Source organism: Bos indicus, chromosome 23, assembly GCF_029378745.1.
Source record: "Bos indicus isolate NIAB-ARS_2022 breed Sahiwal x Tharparkar chromosome 23, NIAB-ARS_B.indTharparkar_mat_pri_1.0, whole genome shotgun sequence".
NCBI lineage: Eukaryota > Metazoa > Chordata > Mammalia > Artiodactyla > Bovidae > Bos > Bos indicus.
This window is the reverse complement of record NC_091782.1, coordinates 50,020,705-50,032,267: the sequence shown is the minus strand read 5'-3', so window position 1 is coordinate 50,032,267 and position 11,563 is coordinate 50,020,705. Positions and strand designations below refer to the sequence as shown.

The 11,563-nt window shown below is 45.6% G+C and overlaps 1 protein-coding gene across 3 annotated transcripts in view; it reads right to left on the bottom strand.

Moving 5' to 3' along the window:
• The window catches only part of SSR1 (signal sequence receptor subunit 1), a 29,474-nt gene extending 22,239 nt beyond the window's left edge, over positions 1 to 7,235 (bottom strand). For 2 of the 3 annotated variants that reach the window (XM_019985729.2, XM_070778448.1), the window contains exons 1-4: positions 7,054 to 7,235; positions 4,545 to 4,657; positions 1,788 to 1,875; positions 326 to 588 (exon numbers count right to left, since the gene is read on the bottom strand). In XM_019985729.2, the coding sequence (XP_019841288.1) occupies positions 326 to 588; positions 1,788 to 1,875; positions 4,545 to 4,657; positions 7,054 to 7,132 (543 nt within the window). In that variant the 5' untranslated portion in view covers positions 7,133 to 7,235. The remainder of the gene's footprint in view (positions 1 to 325; positions 589 to 1,787; positions 1,876 to 4,544; positions 4,658 to 7,053) is intronic. The other variant, XM_019985730.2, reaches the window with a different exon arrangement.
• Positions 7,236 to 11,563: the final 4,328 nt, after the last annotated feature.

Genomic DNA, 11,563 nt, shown 5'->3' with positions numbered 1-11,563 from the left:
ATGGGCAAAATGCAAGTGACAGAAAGCACAAAGATCACTGAATATGTATGAACACCTGAAGAAGCCGTGGATTCCACTTTCTTTTCTAGAACTTTCCTAGCCTGCACTCACTCGTCTCCAGGACGCAGCACTGGTCACGCCGTGATGTCTGTTTACACTCCTCTGGCCCACTGCATTACAGACTCGAAGACAGATATGTGTCATCTACCTTCGCCTGCCCGCTGCCCATCAATTTCAACCACCAAACAGGCACTCGAACGAATAAACACAATAGTACTTAGACGTCAACTGTCCTCAGGCGCCCCTAACTTAAGGAGGGCCTTACATTCAGATCCTTGTAGTTCAGGTTGATGACCAGACCGAAGGGCCGGCCCCCCATGGGCTCTGCGGGGATGAAGGAGTACTCAAAGGTTGCCTGTCTCTGGGGCGGCACAACCGTGTTCAGAGGAAGAGCGGTGAAATTCTGGATATAAAACTGGTAGTCCTGAGGGTAACGGAATGAGGCGTCCAGAGACTCGACGATAAAATCTTCTGTACCCTTGTTTGTAAAGCCTACCAGGAACTTCACAATGTTATTTGCTGGAAAATCTACGAAACAAAAAAGAAGAAGGTTAGAAAACATTTAAAAGGTACAAAAGACACAGACATTACAAATGGATTCTGACGTCTGTTCCTGCTGTGTATGGAATTGGTTTCAGAACCCATTTCAGGAGAACATTGCAGCCGTGCTCCAGCAGCTTCAGTGTAAGCTGAAACCCTTGTTGACATGCCAGCGCTCCAACTGAAGAGCTCAATGGAGCTGCCAAGTCGCCAGGAGCAGCGGGCGCTGTGCTGCAGCAGTCAGGGCCCCCAGGGCGGCTGCGCGTGGTGCAGAGCTCACCAGCGGCGCCACTCAGGCTCTGCCGGCTGTGCAGACAGTGGGGAGGAGAGTGACAGGGAAGGGACACCTGAGATTCACCTGCAAACTGTAACGTCTGTCAGACGTTAAAAAAAAACCCTTATCTACTTTAGGCAGTTACTCAGAATGCAGATCTGAAGGTTAAGACCCACGGAGGCAGCTACAAAAAAAAAAATACTAGGAAAACAAAAACCTTTCAATCAAATCACACTTTCTGTAGACATAGAGCTGGAATGTACATAGGAATAAAACAGAGAGCTTGAGAAGGCCCCTCAAATGAATAATCTCCAATAATAAGTATCCGATAATCATTTACAGAGCTACTAATCCGCTGAAGCACAGGTTTGGGGCCAGATGGACCTGAGTCTAAACCGTCTTCACAGCCTGTTCACTGAGAGTGACCCTGAGCAGCAGTGACCTCTGAATCAGTTCAGCAACTCTTCTCTTGGGGTTCCCGTTAGGATTCAGTGAACACACACAAAATACTCAAAACGTCGGCTCTCAATAAATGTTAGCCATTTATTTTCTTCTAACGCAACACAGGCGTTAATAAAAAAAAGATTTATTATTTCACTAGTATTTACACTCAAAATATGAATGTTAATTTTACTGTGGCAGTTTGGATAAAGTTTAAAAACAGTATCTTTCAAGGGGACATTTAATTTCTAGTTAAAATGGATAGTATTTATCTTCCCCTTTAGTTTCAAAGCCAGAAACGATACTTTACAGATACCTGTATTCACACATATATTAGCAGGTCTTTTTCCCCAAAATGTGTCTGCACTATATTTGCAGAAATAAAGATCTTTATCATTATTGCTTCCCCAACAAGTGAGCTTGTCATTTAAAACACTCCTGTGTCTGAATTACAACCACATCCCCTGCTCACCTTCTCCTTTCACAAACAGGATGGTTGTATCTGCACTTGGCGAAGCTTCAGGTTCACCCGATACATCATCTTCCTCTTTATCTTCAGCCTAAAAGAAATGCTGAAAACCGATTACTATGGGGAAAAGCACAGCATCATGTAAGAATAGTGACTTCACTGGATTTGGGACAATATATTAGTATACTGCATCTCCAAGGCTGTGCTGAGACCAGTAGTGGAATGAACAGTTACGTGCATATAGATCCCCCAGGGATTCTGCAACTGTAACTGAGAGTGAAGCCTGAGATTCTGTATTTCTAACAAGGATCCACCAAATGCCCATGAAGCTGGTACTTAGATTACACTCTGAACTGCAAGGTTCTAGAGCCCAAGTGGGTAAGTTTTCTATAAAGTCTGAAACTTTGAAAACCGTATTTTTCAAAAGGACATATAATTTCTAGTTAAAATGGACAGTATTAATTTTCCCCCTTAAATGCCAGGAACACTACTTTCCAAGAAAAGTAGTCTCAAACACAGTCTTCAATTCCCTCCCCAACAAAGGGAAAAGGAGGGGCCAGTCTATGGACTCAGATATCAAATCCTTTCAGCTTTGGAACCGAGGTTCCCCCTGCGAGTATGCAGCTGCAGGCGCAGGAGGCGAGCAGCCAGAGCCAACATGGAGAAGGTGGCAGGGTTGGCGCGGGCCCGCGGGCTGCTTCTGCCGCCCCTGCTCCAGGCCTGGTTATGAGTCATCCAGTCCCAATTTACAGGAACGACCTCCCTGCGAGAAGTCGGCACACCATTGGGAAGAAACAGTCTTTAAAAAAACGTGACTAGGGAAATAATGAGGTGGCCAGCAAGCAATCGCTCAGTCGTGTCTGACTCTTTGCGATCCCATGGACTATAATCTACCAGACTTCTCTGTCCATGGGATTTTCCAGGCAAGAAAGAGTACTGCGGTGGGTTGCCATTTCCTTCTCCAGGTGATATTCCTGACTCAGGAATCAAACCCAGGTCTCCTGCATTGCAGGTAGACACTTTACCCTCTGAGCCACCAGGGAAGCCCCATTATGAGGTGGAGATGTCCTGAAATTCAATTAAATTTGCACGACTCAGAACATTTACTACTAATCACTGAATCGTATGCTTAAAGTGAGAAAGTATCACGATATGTAAATAATATTTCAATAACATTGTTTTAAAAAGGTCAACAGAGCAAAGACTATCTTACATTTTAAAATTTCTCCACACCCACCTCATATGTTTAAGGGAACGTAGGAACCATAAACTTGTCAAATACGGGGAAAAGGAGACACTTGAGAAACAAGAGAAATCACCCTATGACCTGATCACAGGAGTCATCAGCATTAAGAAGTGAGGAGGCAAAGGAGGCAGCGGAGCAGGCAGCAGCGGCAGAACCGAGAAAACCCGGAAGGGCCATGAGGCCAGCGAGGAGGGGCACTCAGCAAAGGCTCAGGGCGGAGACCGGGCCAGGAACCTGGCCACGAGGCCACTGGCGCCACAGCAAGATGGGTTCACGAGATTCGTGGAGCTGACCGACCACTGTGAGAGAACGAACAGGAAACGAGCAGAAGAGACAGCTGTACAAAGCGCTCTTCTAAGAACTGTGCTGGTAAAAAGGAAACCTGTTAGCAACTTAAGGTGGAGAACACCAAGTGGAGGGGTGTGGGCACATCTGTAGCTTAACAGAAATAAGTCACCGAGAAAAATCAATGCTGGAAGCCACAGGAAGAAAGAGGATAATAAGCAAGATCCCACAGGACCAGACAGGGAGAAGGTGGGAGGGCCCACCCTAGAGGAGAGTAAAAACAACTCTCTGAAGGGAAAGACGCAGACAAGACGGTGAGTAATCTATTCAGAAGAACTCAAGTTCCATTTGACAGAGTTCACACTGATGGCCTTCACTCTGACATCAAAGACCACATTGTTGCGAAGACTTCAAAGAGAAACGAATTTTGGAGTTTGAGAATGGTTCAAGATTCTCCGTAGGATAAATTACAGTAGTCTGAGAGAGAAAATAAGCTAGAAAGTGGAGTGAAAGTGTGAGTTTCTGAGTCATGCCTGACTCTGTGACCCACGGACTGTCGCCCACCAGGTCTCAGCTACCAGCGTGCCACAGTGATCCTACTTGTAGCTCAATGTGTCTGCTGTCATACTGGAATTTTATAGTAAAAGCTTCAAAATCAGACAACTTCTAGATCTTTTCCAAGCCCTCTCTATGAGGAATCTTCATGGCACATAGTTTACACATTGTTTTTTGTCTACTCCTCACCCCTGGCAGCAAAACGCATACATGCTGTCCCAGAACAGAAAGAGCGCGGGAAGAGAGAGGCTGTCTGGCCTGTTCACCCAGGGAATCCAGAACAGCGCCTGGTACACTGCAGGAACTCACAGATACACTGCTTATGGAGGGAAGGAAGGAGAGGAGAGGAAAGGAAGACCCAGAGAGGTAAGCTGCCCAAGGTCAGCAAGTTAAGCGGGGTATGTCCCAAACCCATCAACCGGTCCAGCGGTCCTACTCCGCTGCCTTAAAGACTCCTGTCCATGTCATCTTGGACTGTTCTGTTTCATGTCTCCTTCCTTCTGCCCAAAAATACTAAGGAATTATCCTCAGTGACTGGCCTCATTCTCCCAACTTCAATCCACTCTGATCCCAGTCACAAACCTCTAAAGGCAAACAGTTTAATACCATATTTGTCTATAGAAGGGATAAATTCTAAATACATTATACACATGTAATAAATCGAGCACACACACCAAATCTGTCGGTTCATCTTCTTCCACCTCTGCTTCATCGTCTTCATCTTCAATTATAGAATCTTCCACGGTTTCTTCATCTTCTGTAAGATCCTGCGCCACTGCCAATGAGCCTAACAATAAAACACGAAACAAGCAGTTAACCTTTACCCTGGAATACCAACTTTTCCTTTTGTAAAGGCAACAAAAATTTTCCCTCAGAACAACTCAATCTCCCAGTCCACTCAAGTGATGACAAATTACAATGCCTCTAAGAACATTCAGATGATCTTATCTTACTGCTAGTCTTACCAACTGCACATTAATTTTAGCGGGAAATGCTGTTTAACTTTAAAAAGCAGCTGGAAAAATGAATTGCTAAAACTACAGATGCCGTAAAGGCCAAATAAATAAATTCAGGCAATTTTGTTAAACATATTAAAAGTAACAAAGTAAGTTTGTTTTAAAACTAAAAAGCTCTACATTTTAATCCATCATTAACCATGTAAAACAAACCAAAAAAAAAAAAAAAAAAAATCCAGGCCTAAAGGAAAATAGCAATCTAAATATCTAGGCAAGAAACTGTTTATTAAAGTTCACAACAGCTCAAAACTCTTAGTACTTTATAGCATATAACTCCAAGGAACAAACATCTGTATGACACCTATGGTAAAAACTAGCTCTCATAAAACACATTTGATTTAGTAAAAACTATATCGGCAATTTCAGAGTTGAGAGCTGAGAAAGCATGCATTTATTTTTGCATACAGCTTCAAAAATGTTTTAAGATACTTCTTATAATCCCTACACTTAAAGTCATAGTGAAAGTTAAGCATAACTTTAATCCCAAAAAATTATAAATCCTAATTTTATAGGCAAAAGTACATGTCACATTAAATCTATTTCAGGCAAGGCCCTCAGAAGAAATTTCAAAGTTTCAGAGACTCTTCCAACACTTCTCAGAAAGAATGATGATGTGGCAATTCAGTATAGGGGGGAAAATGAAAAAGCATGTGTACACGCTGTAAACCCAGAAGAAACAGTAAATTCTAAGAACTCTGCATTTCAAGCCTTTTCCACCTCCCTGAGTTCTTACCACAGTTAAGATTTAAGTCAACTGTTAACACTGAACCACATTTCATGAACTGAAAGTCAGCTTCTACTGCTTCTTGAACAAACCGAAACAGTGCATTCATAATTTACAATAAAACTAGTAAGAAGACTACATCTGACATGATAAAGTTATACTTAAATTTCAAGACTTCTCAATAAATGCACTGGCTTTCACCCAAAATTTATTGAACGTTTTTATGCTAACCAGTAACAATTTTGTGCCTTAAAAAAATCTAACACTTTTCTATTGGAAAAATTAAGAGAAAATATGTTTTGAAAGACAGACCCTAAGGCACCCCCCCCCAAAAAAAAAAATCAAAGATACCCAGTCAGATAACTGATGTTTCTTAAGAAAATGTTCTAAAGCCAGAAAAAATATAGTCCCGATTCTAGACAAATATGATCACCAAATTTTCCTAAAGAAAATAAAAACAACAACCAGGAAAGCAACTCCTAAAGGAAAAGCATTCCTATTCAAATTTGCAAATGAATTAACAATTGTGGTTAATTCTCAAACTTGGTTTTCTATCCATTAAACAGAAATCAGTCAGTTCACTTTTCTTTGCAAAAAGAACACGTGAAGGGCTGTCACTATCATTCACTTTGCCACACAGCTTGCTTAAACTTACAGGAATTCTAGCGATCATATGGTCAGACTAACGTCCATGGAGAAAACTGCAGTTCAAGACAGAATCAGGGCAAGAAGCCAAGTCTCCACATTTTTATCGTCCCCTGTCACACCAGATAAACCGTAGGAATACATCTAAATAACGAAACAGACTACATTTTTTTTCAGGACTATGCGATGCATCCACGAAACAAACAAAAAAAGTTAACAAAAAAAGGGGCGCAAAAGGAGGGCTGGAATAATGGACGTGCCCAAGGATTCCGCAGCCCGTCTGGACGCAGGGCTGCACTGGCAGACGAGCACGGGGGGTTTGGTGAAGCCAAGACACCCGGGGACGCAGACGGCTGCGCTGATACACGGGGGAAAGACCGGAGGCCGAGCAGTGTGCCCGGGCCCGCAAACACCCCGGTTTCGGCAAATGAATGGAGGACGCCAGGCCTGGAAGCCAGGGACACGTCAGCTCAGCGCCGAGGGGAGGGCAGGGCAGGGGGCGGAGCGGCAGCCGCGGGCGGTCAGCGGTCCCAGAGCGCTCCGGCCGGCCCGCCCGCCGCCCCCGACCCTCCGTGCCGGGACCGGGCCCCTGCAGGGCCTGGCGCGCGGGGCCGCACTGCGCGCCGGGGGCGGGGATGGGGCCCACGGGCCACCGAGGGAGGCCGACGGGGAGACTCCGGCCCCGGGGGGACCCCGACCCGGGGGGCGCCGCGGCCGCCTACGGCCTCACGCCTGCCTGGTCCCACGGCGGCTCCCGCCCACCAGGCCGAACCCCTCGACCCACGGCCCCGGCCTCACCTCCTGGGCCGACTCGGAGCAGGAGGGTGGCGGGGAACACCAGCAGGAGAAGCAACAGCAGGCGGCGAAGGGAACTCATGGCGCGGCCGCTCCGGCGTCCAGGGCCCGACCGGGAGAGCTCTCGGCCTCTCCGGCGCGAATGGCGTTACTCTTCATCCGGGCTCCGGGGGAGGGGCGGGGCACGCACCGCGCACGGCCTTCATCACGCTCCTCCTACGTGAGAGGGGCGGGGCACGCACCACGCATGGCACTCGCCACGCCCCTTCCCGACGTGGCGGCTGGGTCCCAGCGGTGGGGGAGCGCGGGCAGCCCCGGGAGTCACGTGACAGGTTGCTAGGTCCTCCGAGATTCCCGCGAGACCTCCGACAATCCCGCGAGAGTCCGCCTCCCATCACGGCCAAGGGCTGGCGGCGAACTGCCCTTTTGCCGCTCACCGCGCCATCCATCCCTCTCTCCCAGTTAGCGGTTCCTTTATTTGACGATCAGCTTGGAAGTCTTTGTGCAATTGAAGAGTAATGCCGCTTAATATAAGGAACATGAACTGCCTGTTTTACAAACTATGCCAAAGCCTTTGACTGTGTGGATCACAATAAACTGTGGAAAATTCTGAAAGAGATGGGAATACCAGACCACCTGACCTGCCTCTTGAGAAACCTGTCTGCAGGTCAGGATGCAACAGTTAGAACTGGTTCCAATAAGAAAAGGAGTACGTCAAGCCTGTATATTGTCACCCTGCTTAATTAACTTATATGCAGAGTACATCATGAGAAACGCTGGGCTGGAGGAAGCACAAGCTGGAATCAAGATTGCCAGGAGAAATATCAATAAGCTCAGATATACAGATGACACCACTCTTATGGCAGAAAGTGAAGGGGAACTAAAAAGCCTCGATGAAAGTGAAAGAGGAGAGTGAAAAAGTTGGCTTAAAGCTCAACATTCAGAAAACTAAGATCGTGGCATCTGGTCCCATCACTTCATGGCAAATATATGGGGAAACAGTGGCTGACTTTATTTTTTTGGGCTCCAAAATCACTGCAGATGGTGACTGCAGCTATGAAATTAAAAGACGCTTGCTCCTTGGAAGCAAAGTTATGGCCAACCTAGACAGCATATTAAAAAGCAGAGACATTACTTTGTCAACAGAGGTCCGTCTAGTCAACGCTATGGTTTTTCCAGTGGTCATGTATGGATGTGAGAGTTGAGACTATAAAGAAAGCTGAGTGCCAAAGAATTCATGCTTTTGAACTGTGTTATTGGAGAAGACTCTTTGAGAGTCCCTTGGACTGCAAGGAGATCCAACAAGTCCATCCTAAAGGAAATCAGTCTGATGTTGAAGGTGAAACGCCAATACTCTGGCCACCTGATGCGAAGAGCTGATTCATTGGAAAAGACCCTGATGCTGGGAAAGATTGAGGGCAGGAGGAGACGGGGATGACGGAGGATGAGATGGTTGGGTGGCATCACAGACTCAATGGACGTGAGTTTGGGTAAACTCCGGGAGTTGGTGATGGACAGGGAGGCCTGGTGTGCTGTGGTTCATGGGGTCGAAAAGAGTTGGACACGACTGAGTGACTAAACTGACTGACTGACTGAAACTGCCTGTGTGTGGCACTGAAAAGCAAGAATATGCTTGGAATATATAATTGTTAAAAAAATCCAAAGCATAAAAAAATACACATTGGAAAATCTTGTTTCTGCACCACCACCACCACCACCCCGCCCTTGCAGACACCCTCATCCACAGTTAAACAGTAACAGTTCTTAAATTCTTACCTGACAGTCCAGTGCTAGAAGTCACCTGGTACAGTGCCTCCCATAGAGCAAGTGTTTAGGAAATACATAATGTGGATGGCAGTGGCTGTACTCTTCGCTTCTCTTCTAGTGTGGACTTTGAGTTGCTGCCAGCAATCTGGTATGTCATGCAGTCAAACAATGTGAACTGCAGGTACCAGTGGACGAGACCTTCCGGAGAAGTCACAGGGATGATGAAACAAGCTAACCCTTGGTGTGCTCACTGTTGCCATTCCCTGTCATTCAGTCGCTGAAAATATTTATAAGCTGTGTATTGTTAACTGAGACACATTAAGCTTAGTAACTTCCCCAAGGCTTAAAAGCTAGTCTAGTGGCAGATGCTAAGATTTGAACCTGGCAGTCTGATTCCAGCAGTGGACACAGGACTGGAAAAGGTCAGTTTTCATTCAAATCCCAAAGAAAGGCAATGCCAAAGAATGTTCAAACTACCACACAATTGCACTCATATCGCACGCTAGCAAAGCAACGCTCAAAATTTTCCAAGCCAGACTTCAACAGTATGTGAACTGAGAACTTCCAGATGTTCAAGCTGGATTTAGAAAAGGCAGAGGAACCAGAGATCAAGTTGCCAACATCTGCTGGGTCATAGAAAAAATAAGAGAATTCCAGAAAAACATCTATTTTTGCTTTATTGACTACACCAAAGCCTTTGATTGTGTGGATTACAACAAACTGTGTAGAATTCTTAGAGATGGGAATACCAGGCCACCTTACCTGCCTCCTGAGAAATCTGTATGCAGGTCAAGAAGCAACAGTTAGAACCCAACATGAAACAATGGACTGGTTCCAAATTGGGAAAGGAGTTCCTCAAGGCTGTACACTGTCACCCTGCTTATTTAACTTATATGCAGAGTACATCATTGGAAATGCCAGGCTAGATGAAGCACAAGCTGGAATCAAGATTGTTGGGAGAAATATCAATAATCTCAGATATGCAGATGATACCACCCTTATGGCAGAAAACGAAGAGAAATTAAACAGCCTCTTGATGAAAGTGAAAGAGGAGAGTGAAAAGGCTGGATTAAAACTAAACATTCAAAAAACTAAAATCATGGCATCCAGTCCCATCACTTCATGACAAATAGATGGGGAAACAATGGAAACAGTGACAGGCTTTATTTTCTTGGGCCCCAAAATCACTGCAGATGGTGATTGCAGCCACCATCACTGCAGATGGTGATTGCAGGTGCTTGCTCCTTGGAAGAAAAGCTATGACCAACCTAGACAGCATACCAAAAAGCAGAGACATTAACTTTGCCAACAGAGGTCCATCTAGTCAAAGCTCTGGTTTTTCCAGTCTTCATGTATGGATGTGAGAGTTGAGTATGTATGGATGTGAAAGAAAGCTGAGTGCCAAAGAATTGATGCTTTTGAACTTGGGTGTTGGAGAAGATCTGAGAGTCCCTTGGACTGCAAGGAGATCAAACCAGTCAATTCTAAAGGAAATCAGTCCTGAATATGCTGAAGCTGAAACTCCCAATACTTTGGCCACCTGATGCGAAGAACTGACCCATTGGGAAAGATCCTGATGCTGGGAAAGATTGCAGGCGGGAGGAGAAGGGGACAACAGAGGATAAGATGGTTGGATGGCATCACCGACTCGATGGACATGAGTTTGAGCAAGCTGCAGGAGTTGGTGATGGACAGGGAAGCCTGCTGTGCTGCAGTCTATGGGGTCACAAAGAGTTGGACACGACTGAACTGAACTAATTCCAGGCTGTCACTGGCCTGCTTTTTCCTGCACTGGCTCTGCTCAAACTGTTTGTCTCTATATGTCATCATGCTGTGTATTTAGAATCACCTCTTCTCTCTGTCCCTGGACCAGGGCTATCTCCCTGACTCTCTTCCCTTCAGAGGGCTCATTTCTGGCAGAGGACTGTCATTCCTGATATTAAAGAGATCCCTAGTAAGGTCTGTGGCTCCAGTTCTCAGGATGTGTTTCTCCAGAGACTGAACATACGAGGATAATGCAGTTTAGGCTTAAACTGGGACTTTGACTCTAGTTTTATTATTAAATGGTTACTAATAGATTTTTATTTGGGACTGGAATTTTAGACAGTTAGCCACTAAAGGTGCAACAGGGGCAAAGTGTGCCTTCTTGGGGTGGGATTGATGTGAAAATCAGATCATACAAACAGAAAACAGATCTGTGTGACTGTCCAACTGGCACAAAAATAAAACACAGTAGCCTATGGCTTATTGAAGTAAAATCCTAGCCCTGATCTGGGTACCCACAAATTGTGCACTGTTGCCATTTCCCTTCTCCCCGTAATGAGCAGTGTTCCCTGGGAACCGACCCAGAGCCCTCCCCCTCGCTGGATCCCCACACCTCTATGCTTTATTTCTCTTGCTTACTCATCTACCTCCTTGAAGATCTGTGTTTTCCAGAAATACACCGTACCCTGGTTATTCCCATTCTTATAGCTCAGGCAAACTCACTGTGGATTCTCCACTTCTGTTATTTTACTTCCTTGGCAGAACTTTCTTTTTCTTTCATTTCTTAAGATTTCCCTCAGCATCATTAGATGCTGTCTGTTAAACCTTGGTTTTTGTTCTGGGTGTTCCCCAGGTAGCAGAGTAGCTAAATAACTTTCTCCTGACCTTAAGTCTTAGCTCAAGGACCAACGTCCTCAGTGAGGCTCACCCTCACTCCCAGCTTAAAATTACAACCCCCAGCCCTTCCCTTGCACTCTCCATT